The sequence below is a fragment of the Castor canadensis genome, chromosome 16 (genome assembly GCF_047511655.1).
Source record: "Castor canadensis chromosome 16, mCasCan1.hap1v2, whole genome shotgun sequence".
NCBI lineage: Eukaryota > Metazoa > Chordata > Mammalia > Rodentia > Castoridae > Castor > Castor canadensis.
In genome coordinates, this window is record NC_133401.1 from 39,216,661 (window position 1) to 39,240,345 (window position 23,685).

A 23,685-nucleotide genomic window follows, 5' to 3' on the forward strand; every position below is an offset into this window, starting at 1 on the left:
CATCTTTCACCAGCTCCCTAGCCTCTCTGAACCCCTAATTTTTTCTTCACCTCCACTTCCCACCCCAACCTGTATGGTGATACCCCTGAACCTCCTTCCCCACACCAAAACTCTCAGGGGTTCAGGTGCCAGCTCGCCTCCAGCCCAAGGTCCCCATGAGAGTTGCCCCCCATCTCATCCCCCCCACACAGTGGTCTGTTCCCAAGCACATTTTCTCTCCCCCTCACCCCATCCGCACAGTGGAGAACTGGTGCTCCCATTCCCCTCCTCCCGTCCGCACAGTGGTATGAACTGGGGCTCCCATTCCCTCCCTCCCGTCCGCACAGTGGTATGAACTGGAGCGCCCAGTACCCCCCCCCCCCCGTCTACACAATGGTATGAACTGGGGCTCCCAGCTCCCCCTCACACAATGGTCTGGCCCGCCGGCACTCCTCCCCGCGCCTTCAGGTGGTCGGGTCCCCACTTCCCGCTCAGGTCGCGCGCTGGTGGCCGCTGGGCGGGTGCTGTCCCGGGCTGCGGTGCGGTGCAGGGTGCGCTGCGATGGCGTCCGCAGGCCGCCGGCAAGGGCGGGGGCGGGGGCGGGGGCGGCCGCAGGAGCCGGACCAGGCGCGCTTCGTCTACGTGGCGCGCTTTGGCTCACACCAGTGCGGTAGCGTCCTGCAGCTGGGCGGCCGGCGGGACCGCGGGGAGCCGCTGGCGGCGGCGAGCGTGCGTGGCGGCGGGCTGCGCGTCCCCCTGGACCCCGCGTCCTCCCCGTCCGCGTCCGGACCGGAGGCCCGCACCAAGCCCGTGAGACGTGCAGGTGGCGTGGCGGGCCGCCAGGGGGCGCGGCGGGCGGGGCGGGGCGGGGCGGGGCGGGGCGGGGCGGGGCGGGGCGTGCCCCTGTCAGTCCGTCAGCCGCCAGCCGCCATCTTGAGCCGGCCCGGTCCGCGCCAGTCAGTAAGCCAGTCGGCCAGTTAGTCAGCCCGCCAGCCCTTTGGTCAGCAGCCCCTAGTTGGCCTCGGGAAGCATGAGGTCCAGATGAGGCCAGGCCCTCGCTGGCCTGGGTGGTGTCATGGACACTTAGGAACTGGCGACTGCCTCCAGAGCAGAGTTGACGTCTGAAGATGTCATCATCCCGTCCAGGCGCAGGACAGCTTTGCTCACTCTGCTCTGGGTCTTTCGGGGACGTTTTGAAGCTCTTTTCCCATTACACTTACGTTGTAAGTGTGGCCTGGTCACCTCTGTTTGACGAGCGAGGGACGTTTGGAGGTTTGACAGCTGCACGCCGGCCCCTGTCCGGGGCTGGCCCGCTCCCTCTGTGGAGGCGGAGTTCGCCCGCGGGAGGAAGAGGCTCTCGCTACCCCGAAAGGCACCGTCCCGGCAGCCCCGCTCCCGGGGCCAGCACTGCTCTCCCTGTCTCCAGTCCCCTGCCTCCGCCCCTCGCGCAAACGGTCCTCTAGTGACTGCCTGCCTTCATTTAGGTCTGCGCTAAACTCTGAGTTCTTTTGCTACCGATTTGCATGCTTTATATCTTCCAGTTATGTTCTGTTTGTAAATAGAGAAATTTTATTGCTCTCTCACCCATTCTTTTCTTTCTGGCAGTCCTGGGATTTGAACTCAGGGTCTCACACTTGCTAGGCAGGTGCTCCACCACTGAACCAATCCACCAGCCTCTTCTCGTGTGGGGTATTTTCGAGATAGGGTGTAGCTTTTTTTTTTTTCTTTTTCCTGGGTTGGCCTCCCGAGGAGCTAGGGTTTACCCATTCTTACTCTTGCGGTAGATTTATCGTAACTAATACTCAGGATCGAGTCAAACTACTGGAGGTGGTGGGCATCCTTGCCTTGTTCTGCCATTAGGGGAAATGTCTAGACCATTTCTTCATTAAGTCAGGTACTAACTTTAGGACTAAGGCACATATATCTAAACTATTAAAAAATATCCCTCAGTTTTCATTATCTGTAGTGGTTTTTTTCATGAATGAGTTTTGAATTTTATCAGAGGCTTTCTCCAATCCATAGGAGGGGAATGATATTTTTTCATTAGATTTAGTAACGTGTACTATGATGTAAGTAAGTACCTAGATATTGAACCAGTCTTTCATTGTTAGAAAAGTCCTACTTGCTTATGTTGCATTTGTTTTCTTAATACACTGTTGGTCTCTGGTAATATTGCATTGGTATTCAGGAGAGATGGTGATCTGTAGTTTTTATTTCTTTGTATTTTTTAAAACATGGTTTAGCTGCTAGAGTTAAGTAATTAGGATTTTTACCTTCCTAGTCTGTGCTCTGGAACAATTTACAGAACATTGGATCTATATAGTCTTAGAAGGATTGGTAAAATGAATTCATTTTAGTCACTACTTTTAATGCATCCCATATTTATTTAAGGAATGGAAAATAAGTTGTGAATCTATAGAATGCTTGCCATTTTAATAATCACTAGATATTTTTGATTGCTGGAGTGAAGTTATCACAGATGGTTGCACTTCTGAAAGATAAACTTTTAAGCTGTTTGTAAGATGTAGAGTTCTAAGGTGTTTAGAGACCCCAGGGGACGCAAGTTGAGGCAACTCTAACATTTCAAATAAAGCTAATAAATAAGGTTGGTTTCCTGTCCTCATAGAGCTTTGGACATATAGCCATGATTTATGCATAACAGAGGATGATGAATGCTATTTGGAAAATGGCTGGGGATATTAGAAATTCCATGAGATTTCCACATGGGGATTAGTAGAGCAAATTGCAGGTGGGAAAATGTATGAGCAACTGATTGAGTATGGATCAGTGATGGGCAGTGATTGGGGAAGGACCAGAAGTACAGTTTTGGTCACAGTATATGGAAGGAGGACTAGAGAAGTCTGAAACATAAGTCAGGACAAAATCCATATTATTCACTACAATACAAAATACAAGTGGAAGAAATAATTTCTTCTCATTTTTCATTTGCACATCCTCTACACTTCTTTTTTTTTCATTTTTCTTTTATTATTCATATGTGCATACAAGGCTTGGTTCATTTCTCCCCCCTGCCCCCACCCCCTCCCTTACCACCCACTCCGCCCCCTCCCTCTCCCCTCACCCTCAATACCCAGCAGAAACTATTTCGCCCTTATTTCTAATTTTGTTGTAGAGAGAGTATAAGCAATAATAGGAAGGAACAAGGTTTTTTGCTGGTTGAGATAAGGATAGCTATACAGGGCATTGACTCACATTGATTTCCTGTGCATGGGTGTTACCTTCTAGGTTAATTCTTTTTGATCTAACCTTTTCTCTAGTACCTGTTCCCCTTTTCCTATTGGCCTCAGTTGCTTTAAGGTATCTGCTTTAGTTTCTCTGCAACAAATGCTAGCTAGTTTTTTAGGTGTCTTACCTATCCTCACCCCTTCCTTGTGTGCTCTCGCTTTTATCTTGTGCTCATAGTCCAATCCCCTTGTGTTTGCCCTTGATCTAATGTCCACATATGAGGGAGAACATACGATTTTTGGTCTTTTGGGCCAGGCTAACCTCACTCAGAATGATGTTCTCCAATTCCATCCATTTACCAGCGAATGATAACATTTCGTTCTTCTTCATGGCTGCATAAAATTCCATTGTGTATAGATACCACATTTTCTTAATCCATTTGTCAGTGCTGGGTCCTCTACACTTCTTGATGTCTTTTAGATCTCTAAGAAATTACACATAGCCTTGAAGTCTGCTATCAGCATAAAGAAATATCTGTATTGGTTAGGTAAGACTTACAATCAGAAAATATTTGGGGGATGGGAGAGTTAATGCAGGGAGAGTGTCATAGACAAAAGGAGATCTAATACAGAGGACTTTAGGGAACACATGATCACTGTTTTATGGTTTTGCCTTTGGACACACAGCCTTTAGATTTTCTTCTAACAGTTAAGCATAGTTTAGTTAGTTAGGAAGCTTATTCATTCTGGAAAACGTCCCTTACCTGGTTTTTCAGCTTGACAATGCTAACAACAGGTGGTAGGATACTCTCTTGTGATGGTGGGCAGCATGGTGTGTGTGTGTGTGTGTGTGTGTGTGTGTGTGTGTGTAATCACATGTTCTCCATGTGATCACATGATAAACAAGCACTCCACAGTGTGCCATAGTGCCAGTGTGTACTGAAGAGTGTATTTTGTGTTTTTGCATCCCATAATGTCTACAAAACATCCACCTTTGTGTGTACATGAGACATTCAATGCTTTGTTATAAAAAAGGGTTTGTGTTAGATGGTTTTTGCCAACTGTGCCTCATGCAGGTATTCTGCAGCTACGCCAGGCTATGATATTCAGTAGGGTAGATGTATTAAATGCATTTTTCATTCGGTATATTTTCAACTTACGATGTGTTTATTGGGACATTACCCCACCACAAGTCAAAGAGCCATCTGTACTATTATGTGCCTAGATAAAAAGATGAACAAGACACACATGGCCATTGCCCCCCAGAAGATCACAGCCTAGTAAAGGGAGCATGTTATAATCACATGACACCAAAGTGTGCTAATTGTTATGAAAAGGAGTGCTGGGAGCCAGTGCCATGTGTGTCTTTGAGGGAAGGTTGTAGAGACGAGGCATCATGAGTTGAATGTAGAAAGGTAGGAATTTTCCCGGAGGGTGTGTGCATGTGGAGAGTGACAGAGAAGGTATACAAAGGCTGGGAAGGGTAAGAATAAGACACGTCCCAGCAGTCACAAGTGTTTTGTGTGGTTGGAAGCACAATGTATATCTGGAGCTGAAGTGAAAAGAAGGAAGACTGTAGAGTTATAAGTTGTGGTTTCTGGTATCTGTCTGTTCTATTACTAGCCCTTTTGGGACTCACCTTACAAATCAGAAAAGGAAGGAGATTGAAATAGATGGATGCTTTCCCAGATACTTTTTTTATTTCTAGTTTTCTTGGTTGTGTTAGCGTATCATTAGCTAAGGTGGTATTATTCAGTGAGAAATACACCAGCAAGTAAAAAAATCCCCAAAGACAGCTTAAGAGACATTTCTATGATGTCTGTTCTCAGGAAATTCATTAAAATGTGTTCTGACTTTGATACATTACCTTGTCATTCTTTTTAAAAATTAGGTATAATCCAAAAGGATGAAGCTAAAATGTTTGATTTTCCCATACCGTTGCACAAAGCTTCCAAAACAACGAAGACAAGGAAGAAGGTATATTACTATAAAGGAGGATGAACAATATTTGAATTTTAGATTATCCTCTGTAAATACAAATGTGTGAAAAGATTCAAGACAATGAAAATACTTCCATCTTTTGAATAATTTAATTTTCTGAAATGAGAAAATGGAATAATTTGACAGAAATGGAACTGGGCTTGGGAATATTTACTAACCATAGAGAATAGTCTTTCTTGTATGTGAGGGTATAAAATACATTTTAACCACAAATGTAACCTGCTGGATGATTTTTCAAAGCACAGTCTATGTTCCATAGAATATAGCAAACTGCTGTAAATAATGTGAGTAAAAATGGATTTATCTCATAGAAGAGAATAATGTTTTATATTGGTGTCATATGTCTCTTTTCAAAGACAAGGACTGTATATTCTGTTTTTAGGAGAGCTGACAAGGACGAGTCTTTACTGCTGTGTTCTCAAGTACTGCTTGTTCACATGTAATAGAACTTGAGATCTGGTGCTTTAGCCATCTTTGATTATCATTTTACTATAAAGAAATTAGTTTATTATGACACATAATGTTGTCTTATTTCTGAGCTTTGAGTTTGTTTGATATATAGTCCATGTATAGAATAAAATATTATTCAAGGTGAGTAACTCTTACACCAAACTTTTGAGTGAGCATCTAGTCTTCCCACTGTTCTAAGAAATATTTCTTCCAAGAACCATTTCCTTTTGGGTAAGGAGAAAAAAAACAATAACAACTATTTACTTTTAAACACTATTAACTTTTTAAAGTAATTCACTGTGTGAAGATATTCCTCGATGAGACTTAAACACTTAGGCAATGTCAAATAACTGGTAAGTGGCAAAGCCAGATTTTTGAATCTACATCTATCTGTTTGATTTCATAGTCCTCAGTTTTTCTTTTCTAGTGTATTCATGCTCTCTACCAATTTTGCTTTGGTATGTTCTAGGAGAAATACTCAATTTTTACCTTGAATCAGATACATTAAAAATCAATATTTTTATTATCTTGAAAACTGAATGTGTTGGAACCACTTAGGTAGGACTTTATAGACATTGCCTTTGAAAGGAAACTTTATCCAGGACAGATAATTTAAATACTACAGGGAGGAAATTCTAGGAAGTTGGAAAAAGAGACCAGATAATTCAGATAATTTTTTCATGGGAAAAAATCACATTTAAGTTTTAGTCCTCTAAGTGCCAATATTACTTTATAATGGTTATAGTGATTAGCATGCAATGAAGTTGAGTCACTCCCAACTCATTCATCAAGACGCCTTCTACTTCTCTGCTCAGTGCTCCTTAACTGTGCTTATCTTCTAAAGGGTTCGGTATGGAATAGCGTACATAAAGTCATTTCTAGAATGATTGAAGAAAACGAGAAATACAGACTCAGGCTGAATTGTCAAAAATTATCTAATAAAAGTAAGTTAATATGATTTTTAATGTATTAAAGAAGACTGGCTTTTATAAACAGTTTAGTTAACCTCAGGTCACATTGTACCTGTAGTTTTCCTAACTGTCACATTCAGTGTATGGAGCTATAGAACTGAGGCTACAGTATTATCACTGTCATCAAAACTGAAAGGTCCAAGCATCCTCACGTAGTGAGTGCAGGTAGACTACAGGTGTGGGTGTGAGTGCCTGGAATTTACTGAGCAAACGGAACACACTTGTCTGATATATGTGGATTTTAGTGCTAACTTTTTAATGCAAATTATAAAACTCATCCATATTGATGAAGAAAACCATTTTAACTGTAATATAAAATTGTACATTCTGTATAACTTCGTGTAGTCATCTCCTTTCCACGGATGCCATAGTTCAGTTTAATGCATTTAACAGAGTCTTCCTTTGAGTCATGGCCTTGATGTCATTTGTCATTCCTGGAAAACAACTTATGAATTAAGCCATGTTCTAGAGCTGCATCCTGCTGAGTGACAATGCGGTTAGGGCAAAACCAGATGTACCCTACTATCCTTGCAAAAATAATTGGAAGTTCTGGGCTCTCAGAATACTAAATTGAATAAAATTAATGTAACTAATAACATCCTATGAATTGGTAAGTCATAGTTATTTTCTTTCTTTCACACACATTTCCTAATAGGCATGCTGTCAGAGCGAATGCTTCTGTGGGTTCTTAGTAGCCATTCAATGACAATTTTTGAGAGTCATTAAACTTGCAATATTTAACTTTGTGAAGAATAATTTAATAAGATAATAAAACAGATGGCTATTTTATAAGCAATGTGACACTGGAAACTTGTTATTGTTCATATAGTGTTGCATTTGCAATAATAATAGCAGAAATTGTTTGCAGTGATGATGTATAAACCAAGGTTCGGGTTCAAGATACTCTATTTCTCTTTTTTTACCCAAGTAAGTAGCAGAATGAGGCAAGAAGGGGGATTAGGAAAAAGAAAGTAATCAAAGGTTTCTTAAAAGAAAATGGTATTTGAATAGGTAGAGCAAAGTGCAAAAAATCTGGACATTGTTCAGAGTGCTAATCCAGTCACTGCACAACCTTGAATTTAGTGGGTTCTTTTGTGCTTTAGCTAGAGCCTTTCTAGTAAACATAAAGGAATCTTGTAAAAATTATGTAACAACTTAAAATAATATGTTTTGTTTTCTCAGAAATAGATTTTTGTAGACAAAAGTTATCCTTGTTATTCATTATTTTGCATTACGGTTTTAAAATAGATTTCAGAAAATTTTTTATAAAGCTAATGTTGCAAAAATTTTATAACTTTTATCTTTTTTATGTATTTATTTATGAGAAATCCAGTGGTAGAGGCCAACTGAAATTTTTCACATATTTTATGTTGTTTCTAGATTCAAATTAATACAACATGAATCTTCTTACTTCTGGTAAGAATCCATTAAGTAATAATTGTATAGATTTTTTTCACTTCCCTCTTATGTCCTACCTTCTCCACTCTTTAGTGTGTTCTCAGTGCTAGTTCCAGCCTATTTTCTTCCTTAATCCAGTGTTTGGTACTCATAAAGTTTATTTGTTGACATTTTAAATTTTATTTGGGCACCAACTCCATCATGCTATTGAAACTACTCTCTTCACAGCCTCTCTCCTTGAACGTGCTGAACATTTAGTGCCACCTCACTGCTTCTTCTTCACCTTTTCCCTCTCTATTAGTGTCCTACTCGCTCTGTCATGGTTCTCATTCTGCCTCTCTGACCATACTTTGTATATTTGTTTAGAAGTCCACGCTGGGCTGGGACTTGCTGTGTGACCCCTACTCACCTGGGCCCATTCAACTCTTTGGGAGACATATCACTTTGCTAAGATTTACAAATAATAAGAGATAAGATAGGGTTTTGAAAAATATTAGACTTTTTAAAGTGGAGGTGTAACAGGAAAGATGTGAACATGAGAAAATTGACGGAGTTCAACAAAAAGTTTAAGGAATGCACAGTTTGATTAAAGGTTATTTAAGATAGTAATTAAAGATAGATATAAAAGAATAGTGAGACTATATTTTAAATCATTTCACTTACTGCTGGCCACGGATTTGTATTTTGTTCTGTGGGAATAAAGAAACATGGAGCATTTTTCATTTCTTAGTTTAAATGGTTTCAAATGTACAGAAAGGTTGTTAGAATAACACAAAGAAATCCAGTATGCCCTCTAACAAGATTCACCAGTTTTTAATATCCAGCTCCATTTACTTTCTCAGTATAGTTCTTTCTCTTCCGCTGTATATATGAAGTATTCCCCTAAAACCTCACTGTATATGTCCTTAGAGTAAGGGATCTTTTATAGTATAAGATCAAGTTCAGAAAATTTAACATTGATATAAAACTTTTATATAATCTGCATTATTTTTTCCATTGTCCTAATAAATGTCATTAATGGCATTTTTTTCAGGATCATGTATTATGTTTAATTGTTCTGTCTCTCTTGGTCTTTAATCTGTACCAATTCTGCCTTTTTTTTTTTTTTGGTTTTTCACAATGCTCACATTTTTGAAGAACATAAAATTATAATTTTTCAGACTATCCCCCTGGACTTGCCCATACTTTCTCATTATTTGATTTATGTTACACATTTTAGCTGGGACATTATGGTAGTACTGATTCCATCTCAGAGTATTACATCTGGAGTCATGTGATCTCCATGGATCCCTTGATGAGGTTAACTTGTTAGGATGTTGACCATTTGTAGTTACAGTTTTCTTTTGTAATTAATAAGTATCCTATGGAAGGATAGTAAGAGACTATGCATATAACTTTTAAAATTAATGTTAGAACATTTTAAAACAATGGAGCTTCCAAATATGCATTTTAGAATCTGATGTCGTTTGTGGAAAGGTTTTCAATGGAGGCAAATCAGGAAGTGAAAAAGAAAATCTGGGAACTGTGATCTAGTACAAATAAAAAGTGTAATGCACTTAAAACAGGGTGGCAGAGGGTGCATAGAGGAGGCACATAGCTAGATATAGGGATCAGAAAGGGTACCAAGTTTTGAGAAAGAGTAAATAAAAATAAGAGGAAAGAACTCATGTTGAAGGTATTGAGTTTTAATTTTGGCAGGTTGAACTTTGGGTGACAGGGAACTAGGTGAGATTTTAAGCAAGCAAATTAGAGCGTTATATTGATGCCAGCATGATATATCTATACTGTATAAAGGTCATATGTAGATGCAATGTGAGGATGGAGAGAGAGGATAGGACTGAGTGTGGAATATCAGCTATGTCAAAAATGAAGAGGAGTTTTCAATTCAATCAGGGATTCCAGGAGCTTAATCAGGAGTAAAGAGAGATGATGGAGGGACTAAGGTGGGAGGCAAATGAAGCTGGAAGGAGCAAGGGAGTGATATTTCAAAGGAGGGCAAAGACATTGGTCAGTATATAGGTATATCAAAAATAGAATAGAAATAGGTCATCCAGGAACACTTTGAGAGTTCTAGCATCTCTCTAGCACAAGTGATGGCAGTGTCTAAGCAATGGCCTTCCTTGTGAATGACCTACATGGCCTGGAGATAAAGGCTTGTGACATGGTGTTTCTGTGACACAATTCTTGTAAATGCAGTGCTTGAAGTCACATTAGCAGAGTTGGAGTAGAAAAGAAAAATACAAGCTATGCATTGAGTCCATCAGAAGCTTTGATGGTCTACTAGAGAAAGTAAAAGTCATTAGAATAGTCAGTAAATGGAGTGTCTAGCTATTCTTGATAGTCATAGCATGTTTTTTCAATGACTGTTAACATGATATTTTAATGAGATTCAATTTTGTCATCTTTTATTTAGGATTGCCCTCTCTTTGGATCTGTTTTCCAGTGAAGATTGTGAAGAGTTTAATGAGGAATTGTTAAATGGAAACATAATTGTTTATTAATTTCAGTGTGTTTTGTTGGAATTGGGTTAGAAGTTGAATGAAAAAGCTACCTTATTTTGCATTTCTTTGCAAGTCAATAAAATGTTAAATATGATTATATGTATGTGATTTTTTTCAGAATCTGCTTATTTTGTATACTTTTAAATGAATCTTCTACATAAATTTTAAATTAACTTATCAGTGCAACTGCATGCATTTATAATTGCCAGCTTTTCACTTTATTAGTGAATCTGTAACTGCAGCATCATACATTCCTCTTTTTAGGTGTAGCTGTTTAAAATTAAACTTGGACTCATTTAAATGATCTTTGTTTTCCTAACTTTTTATTAAATTCTGAATAGCAGCAATTATTTTGAGTATTAAACTAAAAATTATTTTGGGTGTTATTTAATGCATCTTTTTATGCTAAGAAAAATTAGTATATATATTTATAATGTGGATTTATTATAATGTGGATTGTGTATTATGTATGTATGGAGTATGTGTAACATTCTGTTCCTCACCCCCAAAGCCTCATGGCCATCTCAATGCAAAATTATGCATTTTAATCTGCCTGCAAGAGTTCCCGAAGTCTTAGTAGTGGCAACATTGTGCAGAGTGCATACTCATAGTCTACTCTGAGACACTCTCTTATCTGTTAAAAAAATTATACTTCCAATATACAATAGCACAGAGTAAACATCCCCATTCCAAAAGGGAGGAACAGGATATGGCCAAAGCAAGATTAAACCCAGCAGGGCAACATGAAACCCTGTAACCACCTGTCCAGCATCTAGGACACATGTGAGCTCTTACAGGTTTGGGTAGCCCTGCCCTATGGCTTCTCTCTCAGGCTGGCTCCATTTATTGCCCGTGACTTTCCTTGGTAGATGTTTCATGTTCCTGGCATCTCCACTGACCTGGGACCCCATAGAAGCATTGGCTTCACCCTTACAGCTTCATACATTGTTCTCTCAGGGGCTACCTGCAGGAACATCAACCCTGTCACACATTATCTGGCCTTCGGGGCTTTATTTTGAAGTCTGGGTGGGATCACTCTTGGCATTCTTCATGTCTGCAAAATCAGTATTGTGTGGATGATGCCAAGATCTGCCATCAGCTTGAGCAATAGCCAAGCTCCCTTGGACCATAACTGCACTGGTTTCTGAGTGTCTTGGGGGCTGAACTTAGTGAAACACTTCCCTAGGTGGCCTTGTGAGTACAGGGTGCCCTGAAGCTCTCTTCTCAAAGTGAGGTCTTTCAAATGAGTTAAAACTTTTTCACCCCGGATCCTGCCGTGGGTGGGATCTAGCCAAATCCTTGGATGACCTCAAGGCTTCTTTCCTATTGATCCAGCGCAAAGTAGTTGATTTCTTTTTAAAGGGACTAATCTCTAACAACATGCCCTGTATGTTTTAATCTCTCTGCTCCCAATTCTCACTGTAAACTTGGTCAGAAGCAGCCAGCATTGACCATGCCACAGCCTGAATGCTATGCTGTCTTGAAATTTCCTCCACCAAATTAATCAGTCCATTGCTTTTAAATCCAGCCTCACTCAGTCTCAGCTCAAGGACAAAATGTAGACAAATTCTGTGCCAGAATGTGACATGAATGGCCTGTAGTCTAATTCCCAATAGAATCCTCATTTCCACCTGAAATCTTCTGAGTGTGGCCTTCACTATCCACATTCCTATCAGCATTCTGGTCTTTGGAACTCCCATCAGAATCACCCATTAAACTCTGGTTACTGCATCCAGGCATGTTTAGTCACAGCAATGATCCCACTTCTCTGGCAGCAATTTTTTGTGTTAGTCAAACTTTGCATTGTTGTGACAGAATACATTTCATAAGCAACTTAAAGGAAGGAGGATTTACTTTGTTCATTGTTTCTGACAGTTGTTTGGCCCCATGCATTTGGACAGAACATCATGGTGGTAGTAGTGTGTGGTAAAGGGGGTTGTTTTTCACCTCACTGTGTCCAGGAAACAGAAAGACAGAGGCTGGGGGCAGGGCAAGGTATAAGCTTCAGTAGCACAACCACAGTGGCCTTCTTCCTCCAGCTAGGTCCCACCTCCAAAATTCTAACACCTCCAAAATAGCATCACCACCTGGGGACCAAGAGTTCAGCATGTGAGCCTGTGAGGACAACTCATATTCAAACAATAAGAGCATTTTAGGAAATTTTTGGAGCAAAGATCAGAAGATATACCCTTTTCCTTGCCAGGTCCTTAACTAATAGATATATTATTTTTGAGCCAATGAATGAGAGGCTTAGAGCTCTGAAAATCTTTGAAGTACTTTTTAGTGAAGTTCCCTTATTTTCTATTTAATATTAAATTAAAATCAATATTATCTAAATCATTTTTCTTTCTTTTTTTTTGCTTGTATGGTATGGTCTTTCTCCCTAAATTGAACCATAGTCCTAGCTAGAATTGGAAACTTAGGAGGAAAGTAAAAAAGAGGCTTGTCTGTGATCAAACTTTATTCTTCTTCCCTTTGAGGTGGCAAGTGCGTTTCTTTAAGTATCCAGAGTGAGAACAGGGATGACGTCATTCCTTTGGGGGAAGACATTGAGAAGGATGGGCTTCTCAGTTCTCTTACAAAGGTGTTACGAAGTGGCAATATACAAAATTCTCATGAAATAGTACAAGATATAAGGACTGTAAAATAATTCAAAATTTTGTCTCTTCCTCTGGATACAACTTAATTACTTCATGGGACTCCAACAGCCTGGGAATTGTAGTAGTGTGTTCTTCAGTCACCACCAAATCCACCTGTTTCCATTTGAAGGACATGTTGCCTGAACAAATAGCCTAGGCCTTCCCATGAGGGCTCAGAGTAGTTCCCATGCTTACAGAATCACCTAAAATTTTTGGTGTGTGCTGAGTAAAATTTCAGGCTGCTAAATCCTTGAGTGAAACTTTACAGTTTATGCAATTTAAATCCATTGCAAAATGAGACATGTTTATATTGCAACTTATGCCACATAGAGTTTTGTGGCCAATGCAAATGGTTATTTTAGGTTTGTTTCAATGTATGAAACAATATTTATGTAACTTATACAACTTGACATGGTAATGTAGTCTGTTTTGTCAGCTGTGTAACTGCTTATTAGATTTACAGTATGACAATAATGCTAGATACATACTTAGTCTGTCTCACTATTTTACAACCATGGAGAACTAAAGACTCCCACTGATATAAATGTTCTAAATTTTAAAATTTTTGTTAATTTCTAGTGAAAATATATTACATTGATATTTTAGAAAATAGAATATAATAGATATAATATGACTTCTCTGCTGGTATATTATTGAATATCAGTTGATACTGTGACTTATTTATGGTTTTACAATTCTACCAGAGGTCAATGACTCCTTCTTTAAAACCTCAGACTACTATTTAGTCCTTCCTTCTATTCAACTTCAGACTGTCTTTTCTCTATTCTCATGAGTAGGAACATTCACTCTTCAAATCTATGCCTTGTCTTTCCTTTCCTCTGCTTAGATCAATGGACTCTTATTTTAGACCAATAGTCTGTTTATGCAGCACTACATTCTGAGAAATGCATCACTTGGGGATTTCATCATTATCAAAACATCACAGAGTGTACTTACACAAAACTGAGTGGTTTGGGTCAATCACTTAACTTGGCCTCTTGATGCAACTAGGAGATACAGTAAACACAAGAGATGCATGAGACTGCTGCTGGTATCATGTGGCATGCTGTTTTACAGCAAACTTTCTTTAAATATATAGAATATATTTTAATGATAAAATCATGTAATAAAACATAGATAGTAACATAGTGTTTATTATCATCATTGGTAATTATATACTGTGCCTAATTGTATTGCTATGCTTGTTTTGTGATGCTGGGAATTGAATCCAGGATCCTGTGCAAGCCCTTAGCTATGCTTTTATGTGACTGGCAGAACAGTAGGTTTGTTTAGCCTGGTATCATCACGAACACATTAGTAATGCACTGTGCTAGGATGGTGATGGCATCATTGTTTTATATGCATTTTGTTCTGACTGAAACAATATAACCTATGGTTGTGTTTGTAACTTCTGCTTGGGATTATTCAGCAGATGTTTCATGCTTAAGTGTTCAGGATATGTGGGGAGAGATCCAGTAGTTTAAATGCAAGAATTGGGGTGATCATGTGAATAAATGAATAATTAAAAAAAAAAGAATTGGAGTGATCACAGAATAGAGAAGGAACATGTCAATACAAATAATTTCCCGGTCATTATTTGGTCACCTGCATGATTTCAAAGAAGAACCAGTGGGATCTGTTAGCATAGGAGGTAACTAAAGTTCCAAATATTTTCACAGCTAATGTCACCCAAAGAAAAGGTTAAAGTTTTGGAAAAGTCTTGGGTGATCTAGGAATCTTTGAGAGTCAGTTTAGAAAGCAGCAAAAGAATAGTTTTGAGTTTAGGAACAGACTTACTGGAGTAGGAAAACTGAACCCTGGGAGTGGAAGGGAAATAGCACTAGCACAGCCTTTTTTTTTTTTTTTTCCTTTTTTCTTTTTTTATTGTTTTATTATTCATATGTGCATACAAAGCTTGGGTCATTTCTCCCCCCTGCCCCCACCCCCTCCCTTACCACCCACTCCACCCCCTCCCTCTCCCCCCCACCCCCTCAATACCCAGCAGAAACTATTTTGCCCTTATCTCTAATTTTGTTGAAGAGAGAGTATAAGCAATAATAGGAAGGAACAAGTAGCACAGCCTTTTATACCAGGAAGAGTACCTGGTGAGGCAGTGGTTTGCTACAGGAGTAGTATAAAAGTTTCTAACTCAGGGATCACAGCTCAGGCAGCTCAGTACTTCCCAGATTTCCCACCACAGCGGCCGTGATTCTCATAGTGACTAGACGAGTGTATAGTTCTACTAACAGCATACAAGGATTCCCTTTTTACCACATCCTTGCCAGCATTTGTTGGTGTTTGTTTTCTTGATAATAGACATTCTGACTGAGGAGAAACGGAATCTCAATGTAGTTTTCATTTGCATTTCCAGAGCACCTAAAGATGTTGAACATTTTTTCCATGTATTTTATTAAGGTCATTTGTACTTCTTCTTTTGAAAAGTATCTTTTATTGCCCACTTATTGATTGGATTACTTGTTCTTTTGGTGTTAATTTTTTGAGATTTTTCTGTGTTTGGGGTATTAATCCTATCAAATGAATAGGTGGCAAAAATTTTCCCCCATTCTGTATGACATCTCTTTACTCTGTTCATCATTTACTGTGCTGTACAGAAATATTTTAATTTGATATAATCCCACTTTTCAATTTTTGACCTAATTTCCTGAGCTGTTGGTGTCCTCTTCAGAAAGCTGTTGCCTATGCCTAGATTGTGAAATGTTTCCCTTACATTTTCCTCCAGTGCTTTCAGAGTTGCAGGCTTTACATCAATGTTTTTAGTCTTTTTGACTTAGTTTTTCTACAGGGTGAGAGACAGGGATCAGTTTCAGTCTCTACATGGGGGTATCCAGTTTTCTTAGCACCATTTGTTAAAGAGGCTGTATTTCTCCAACATATGTTTTTGGCACTTTTTTTTTGAGAATCAGATGGCTGTAGCTGTGTAGATTTATTTCTGGGTATTCTATCCCATTGGCCTACTTGTCTGTTTTTGTTATTGTGACGCTAGTATAATTTGAAATTGATCATTGCTTTATCTTGTTCAGGGTTGCCTGATCTATTCAGGGTCTTTTGTGCTTTCATATGAATTTTAGGATTTTTTTAGTTATGTCATTGAGATGTTGATGGGGATTGCATTGAATCTGTAATTCACTACCCATGAACATAGGAGGTCTTTCCATCTTCTATCGTCCTCTCCAATTTCTTTCTTCAGTGAATGTGGATGGGACACCTCTTTTTGATGTGGCATTTAGCTAGGATGGAGTGGCTATTGTTTTAAAGCTTTTGTCTTGGTAGGCTATCCCTTTCCTGGTTATTCAGGTAGCAGGAACAGGCTTTTTCTTATTAGCATATTATAGTTATACAGTGAGTACATTGTGAAATTTACCTAAGTGCTCCCAATATGTCTTAATTAGATTCATTCTTTCCATCTTTTTTCTTTTCCTCCCTCCCCTTCTTAGAACAATTTCAAAAGATTTCATTGTTCTGTTTTCATACATGAATGCAAAATACTTCTGCCATATTCCCCTCCTTCACCTTTTCCTTATGCCATTCCTCCTTCCACTGGTACACACCTATGGAAGGACCTGTTTTACCTTCCTGTCCTTTGTTTATTAAAAAGAACATTTTTGTTAGTATATGATAGTTTTACATAGGGCTTCATTGTGACATATCCATATATACATGTATTATATCCTGAATTGGTTCATTTCCTCCATTATTCTCCCTCCTATCCCATTCCCCTCCTTAAGGTGATGTCAACAGGTTTCAGTGTTCCATATTTATACTTGTATACAAAGTACACCAACCATATTCACCCTCATTATTTTCTTCACTTCCTCTCCTCCTCCCACTAGAGCCCTCCCTTTAACATGACCTATTTTTTGTTCCTATCCTTTGTTGTTTAGGCATCTGTTTATTGTTCAGTGAGAATTTTGCCTTGGTATCTTACCTGAAAATATATTGTGCTTAAGTCAGTCTAACCCCCTCCACTACTCTTCCTCACCCTTTTCTTCCTATCCTGTGTTGTTTGACAGTTTTCAATGTATTTCACTGTGTCTTCTTCCTACACAGGTGTGATGTATTTCATTGTTATTTACTCTCTTTTGTTCTTTTCCTCTTCCCTTAGTCTCCTCTAACAGTCCCGCTTTTTGAAATGTGTTCTGTATATACTTATATGTTTATATGATATTTCTTGTATTTGTATTGGACCTGTCTTCCACACATGAGAGAAAAAGTTTGATCTTTGTCATATGGCTTTTTTTGAGCCTTTTTGTGTCTGTATCCTTTGCCATTTCTAGGATTCTGGTGTCTTCAGCTTCAACTGAAATATATAATGCAAAAAGAAAACCCAAGGAACTCACCACTGTCTTATTTTAACTCTCTTCTTCTCTTAGTCTTCCTAGTTTTCTTATGTTTGTTGTGTATATAATGCCAGAGGCTTTTAGTCTTAATACTCTGTGGGGGTAGATGGGAAAATGCATGTCTACTTCATTAACCCTGGGAACATGGTATATTAGGGTTTTCTAGATGAACAGAACCAATTGAGTGCATACATATTGCTAGAGAGTATTTATTACATTGGCTTATATTCAGCAGACATAATGGCCATTTACAGACTGGAGAACCAGAGAAACCAGTAGCTGTTCAGTCCAAAAAGATAGATGCCTCAGAAAAAGAGGGACCAATGATGCAGGCCTAGTCCAAGGTTGAAGACCTGGAAGCTCCCTGGAGAGCTGCTGGCATGAGTCTGTGTTCAAAGATTAAAAAATCTGGAGTCTAATGCCCATGGGCAATGCCAGCAGCAGAAACACACTTGCTCAGGAATAACAGAGCTTCTGTACATGACTGTGAATGTCCCCTTTTTCTGCTGTTTGTTTTTTCTAGATTCCCAGCTCATTGGACTGCCCCACCACATCTAGGGTGGGTCTTCCCTCTCAGTTTGCTGAACCACATGCCAAGTGTCTCTGGAATCACCTGTACAGACACACCCAGAAGAGAGCTGTACAAATTTCCTAGGTGTCACTCAATGAGGTCAAGGTGGCAACCAAGATTGAATATCACACACAGCCTCAACTGAGGCTGATCATGGGAAAGGTAAAAATGCCATTCAATGAAGAGAGGGCAGCCTTTTCAATAAATGGTACTGGGATAGATGGATATCCATGTGCAAAAATGGACTTCTACCTAAATATCATATTCAAAAGAATAACTCAAAATTGGCCATATATGTAAATGTGTTAATCAGCTTTCCATCACTGTGACAAAATATCTGAGAAAACCTACTTAAAGGAAGGAAGCTTATTTTGGCTCATAGTTTCAGAGGTTTCAGTCCTTGGCCACTTGGCTCCCTTGCTTCTGGACCTGCAGTGGAACACAACATCAGGGCAGAGAGGGTAGATGGACCAGAACTGCTCGTGTCATGGAGAGAGGGAGAGGGAATGGAGGAGAGGCTGTGGACAAGATATAGCCCTCACGGACCAATTCTCTTCAACTAGGTTCCACCTCCTGTGTTTCTATCAGCTCCCAATATCCCATCAAATTATGATCCCATCAGTGGATTAACCCACTGATGAGGTCAGAGCCCTTATAATCCAACCATCTACCCCCAATCCCTACTTTCAAACATTGGTGCATTGGGAGTGAAGCCTTTAACACATGAGACTGTGGGGGATGTTTCAGATGCAAGCCATAACATATGAAATGTAAAACCATAAAATGTGTAGAAGAAAGCCAATAGAAAGTCTCCATGACACAAAATTAGGCAAAATGTTCTTAGACATGACACCAAAAGAACAATCCATAAGAGTAAAGTAACTGACAAATTGTCTTCATCAAATTAAAATCTTTTACTTTGAAAAAGATAACTGTTAAGAGAATTGAGAGCTGTAGAATGGGAGCTGTTTGAAAACTACATTTGACAAAGGACTAGTATCTAGTATATATAAAGAACTCTCTAAACTCAACAGTAAGAAGACAAATAGCACAATGAAAAATGAGCAAAACACTCTATTATACTCTTCACCTGAGAAGATACAGAGAGGGCTATAATCCCATGGAAAAAATGTTCAACCATCTATGGTCTTTAAGGAACTGCAAATGAAATAACACTACATACCTATTAGAGTACATGAAATAAAAATTCTAACTATAGCAAAAGCTGAAATGGATACAAGGAACCTAGGACAGTCATATATTACTGGTGGTAATAAAATGGTATGGAACTTTGGAAAACAGTTTGACAATTTCTTAAAAAAAAAAAACTAAACATATAACTACTATGCAAACCCAGCAATTGCACTTCTAGGCATTTATCCTAGAAAAATGAATTTATGTTCACACAAAACCCTAAAATCTGTACATAAATATTATAGCAACTTTACTTGTAATAGCCCCAAACTGAAAACAACTCAGATGTCCTTCAATGGATGAATGATTAAGCAGGGTTTCTCCATACCATGGAGTAACTCATCAATGAAAAAACAAATTATCAATACAGTCAACAATCTGGATGAATCTCCAGAGTATTTTGCTGAATGAAAAGAGCCAAACCCCAAATGTTATAATATCTTTTTGCACTTACACAGCACTCTTGAAATGGCAAAATTATAGAAATAGCAGATTAGTGGTTGCAAGGGACTAAGGAGGAGATTGAGTCTGCAGGGAAGCATGTGGCTTAAAGAGGTGACATGCAAGCTCTTTGTGGGATGGCAGTGCTTTGTATCTTGACTGTGGCAACTCTAATATCCTGGATATAATTTTTTCATCATAATTTTGCAAAATGTCACTAATGGAGGACCTGGGTAAAGAGGTGCAGATCTCATTATAATGAGATCCTTCCATTATTTCTTTTATTTCTTTTTCTTCTTTTTTTTGGTTGTGCTGGTGTTTGAACTCAGGGCCTCATGCTTGTTAAATAGGCACTCTACCAGCCCTCTCCATTATTTCTTTTTTTGTATGTGTGTGGTCCTGGGGGCTTGAACTTGGGGCCTTCACCTTGAGTCACTCCCCCAGACCTTTTTTGTGAAAAGAAAACCCTTCACAAAAAGACAGGGTCTTGCAGAGTTGTTTGCCCTGAGTTGATCTTTGCCTTTTGAGTAGCTAGGATTACAGGTGTGAGCCACCAGCACCTTGCTCTCCATTATTTCTTACAGATGTTTGTGAATCAACAATGACCTTAAAATTTAAAAAAGTTAACATGAAACTGTATCCTAATTCTTAGTCAGAATGATTACTTCTTATAATAATATGTAATAAATAGAGTGCTGGAAAACATTGACTGGCCGTACATCTGTGGTCTATTTCTAGATGCCCTCTTTTCTTCTATTGGTCTATGTGTCCATTACTTCTCCAACAGCACGCTGTGTCATACAGCTAGCTATAGTAGTTTTAGATGTTATGTACTGGCTCTTTTAACTTCAGGTGGTTTTTTTCCCTCTCTAAAATTATTTTGGATATTCTAGTTCCTGGCCTTTCCATGTAAATTTGAAAATCAAATTTTTATATCTGCAAGTAACCCTCTTAGGGTTTTAATTTAATTGGATATGGGTAGGTTTGGTGGAAGTTATCATCACAATAATATTGAGTCTAAGCTAGGTGTGGTGACTCATGCCTGTAATTCTAGCGCCTTTGAGACATAGAGATCAGGAGGGTTGTGGTTCAAGGCCATCCTGGGCAAATAGTCAGACCCCATTTCAACCAATAAAACACTGGGCATAGTGGTTCATGCTTGTAATCCAAGTTATGCAGAAAGTGTAAATAGGAGGATATTGATCCAGGCTGGCCTATGCATAAAATGCAAGACCTTATTCAAAAAATTGCTAAAGCAAAAAAGGCTGGAGTTATGGATCAAGTAGTAGACTGCCTGTCTAGCAAACATGAGGCCCTAAGTTCAAACCCTAGTATCATCAAAATACATACATAAATATATAATCTACTAATTCATAAGCATGGTATATGCCTCCATTATTTTGATCTTATTTGATTCTGTTTGGTTTTGAGTGCATATGGTTTTACTTTGCACATTTTGCACATATTTTGTAATAGTCACACCTAAATATTTTATGATTTTGTTTCTATTCTAAGTGACAGTTTTAATTTGAAGTTTTTATTTTTAATTGTTAGTATATCAAATTTCAGTGGTTTCTACAGTTATTTTGTCTTTGAATATGGAGAGCTTTATTTTTCCTTCCAATTTGTATTTGCCCTTTACTTTTTGTTTGTTTGTTTTTTTAACTTATTGCACAGACTAAGACTTCCAGAATGTCAGTTGCCATGTCATTTTTCCCAGAATCCTAATGTGTCCTCACTGGGTCTTAGTATTTTAGGAAGCTGGTGAAGTTTAGAGAAAATTGTCAAACATCTGGGAAGAACTTAGTTTGGCAGTGGTGACTCCACTGGTTTCAGCATTTAGGACAGGCAGTATCAGGAATATTTCCTATCTGAGTCAGACGTACTCTTTTCCTTCTAAAAATCACCATGAAATTGAACTTTCTAGACACCAAGAGGCAGAGACCAAAGGAAAACTGAAAATATCCTAACATAAGGTAATGCCAAGTAGTTACCCACCATGGATTCCTGCTGAAAGATGGAAGTCTTCAATTATATAATGATCTAAGGGCAAGCATGCAGAGATGTGTTGATACCCAAACTGAAGTCTCCCACCTGATGTAAGTCAGGTCCCAATGGGACATCCATTCATCTACCCATAACGCATGCTTCATAAGTATCGCACCAGATTCTGTCCTAGGCACAGACAAACAAAGCATGCAAAAATCCCTGTCTGGGGGGGAAAGCAAATAAAGTACACAAATGTTTTAAAAATAAATGCTCAGAAGGAAAATTAAAGCAATGAATTAGGGAAGGTCAGGAGCATGTCAGGGATGCCACATTAAATAGTGTGGCAAGGGAATGCCTGACATGGAAGGTGATATTTAGATAAAACCCAAAGTAAGGAAGCCAGACACACAAGCATATAGGGAAAGAGCTTAGAATTATTCTGGGTGGGGGTCAGAGTCTGAAGCTGAAGAACAGGAGAAAAGAGAAAAATAATCACAAGAAGAGGTCCAGTGGAGTGAATGAGAGGGAAGAGGAAGGAGAGAGGGGAAACATAGAGCAGATTGTGTTGAGCTACGTAGAGGACATCCTTTTATCTTGTTAGATGGAAACCTATTGGAAGGTTTTGAGCAGAGAATTGACATGAACCCGCTAACAGTTAATAGAATTACTTTGCAACAATTTTGAGACTGGACTGAAAGGAGGCAAGGGCCATCTTACTTTACAGGACTCAGTAAGGGATGCCCCCACCCCATTCTTTAATACAAACACAAAATGTCAAGCAAGTATACCTTCTCTATAAGGAGGAACTTTCCATAAGGACTTTGCATTTTCTGGGCAAGAGCACTTACTTCCCTGTTGTACTGTGAGAGGGGCTGGGATGTAGTCAGTGATAGAGCCCTTGCCTAGCATGCATGAGGGCTTGGATTCAACACAGCACACCTGGGAAATCAAGAGATGTTTATAGTCTGCTGATCTTATCTGGTGAATTACAGTGTTTCCAACCCATAAGAGGCATTTCCACAAGGTTTTCCACAACACCCACTGGACTTACTCTCATCTTTTTTATTTCATCATATTGGCCTAATAACTTTTGATAAATTCACTCATAACTTTTTAAAACATTTTCTAGAACTCAGAATTTTTTTCCTTTGGTGGAAAATTATTCACAGTTTTTCCACTGATTTGAAAATAAATAGTACATTTTGGGGGAGATAAAGAAGCAAAATAGTGCAAAGGAAATGAACTATCCAGAAAAATCTAAAATTTTAAAATATTTTCACATAGTTGAGTTGATACTGTCTGTATCATTTTGAATCCTCTTTTTGTTCAGCATTATGTTATAAGCCTGTCCCATGCTGTTTAATATTCTATGACATCAGTTTTTTTTGTGGTACTGGGGTTTGAATTCAGGGCTTTGTGCTTGCCAGGCAAGAACTCTACCACCTGAGTCATGCTTCCAGATCTTTTTTACTTTTGGTTATTTTTTAGATTGGGTCTCAAGTTTTCATACCCAGGTCAGTCTAGATAGCCATCCTCCTGTTTACACTTCCCACGTAGCTGGGATGACAGGTGCACACCACTACACCCAGTTTTTGTTGGTTGAGATGGGGTCTCCCTGACTTTTTTCCTGGGCTGGCCTAGAACTGTGATCCTTTTAATGTCTGCCTCCTGAGTAGCTAGGATTATAGGTGTGACCCACTGCCCCTGGCTTATGGCATTTTTTTAATGACTGTCTAATATTTTATCATGTGAGATGAACCAAAATTTACCCACCCAACTCCTAGATTTTGTCATTTAGGTTGCAAAAACTCAATCCTTATTGTCATTAAACCACAATTACACAACTAGTCATGTGGTTTTAAAGTACCAAAGGTATTTAAATATAGAAAAGGGCACTGAGGGAGCATTTACCAGAGGAATTGGATGTAATCTGGAGCCTCAGGGGAGACTTCTCTGAGGAAATAATATATTTAAATGGCTCTGAAGAATCATAAGGAATTAATTAAAG

The 23,685-nt window shown here is 39.0% G+C and overlaps 1 protein-coding gene across 2 annotated transcripts; it reads left to right on the plus strand.

Annotated features, from left to right (window-relative positions):
- The first annotated feature begins 536 nt into the window (after nt 1–536).
- Nucleotides 537–10,790, plus strand: C16H5orf47 (chromosome 16 C5orf47 homolog). Of its 2 annotated transcripts, XM_020183770.2 has the most exons (5): nt 537–802; nt 5,056–5,141; nt 6,460–6,559; nt 7,967–8,002; nt 10,398–10,790. In XM_020183770.2, exons 1-4 carry the CDS (start codon nt 541–543, stop codon nt 7,975–7,977), a joined length of 459 nt encoding a protein of 152 aa, XP_020039359.2. In that variant the 5' UTR covers nt 537–540; the 3' UTR covers nt 7,978–8,002; nt 10,398–10,790. The 2 variants fall into 2 exon arrangements, with proteins under 2 accessions (XP_020039359.2, XP_020039366.2); XM_020183777.2 differs by lacking the exon at nt 6,460–6,559.
- Nucleotides 10,791–23,685: the final 12,895 nt, after the last annotated feature.

Bases quoted from the DNA above. Each gene is read 5' to 3' on its own strand.
- C16H5orf47 (XM_020183770.2), top strand. From the start codon at position 541: ATGGCGTCCGCAGGCCGCCGGCAAGGGCGGGGGCGGGGGCGGGGGCGG. The intron at 803-5,055 runs GTGGCGTGGCGG...TTTAAAAATTAG, and splicing joins CAAGCCCGTGAGACGTGCAG to GTATAATCCAAAAGGATGAA. The intron at 5,142-6,459 runs GTATATTACTAT...TATCTTCTAAAG, and splicing joins CAACGAAGACAAGGAAGAAG to GGTTCGGTATGGAATAGCGT.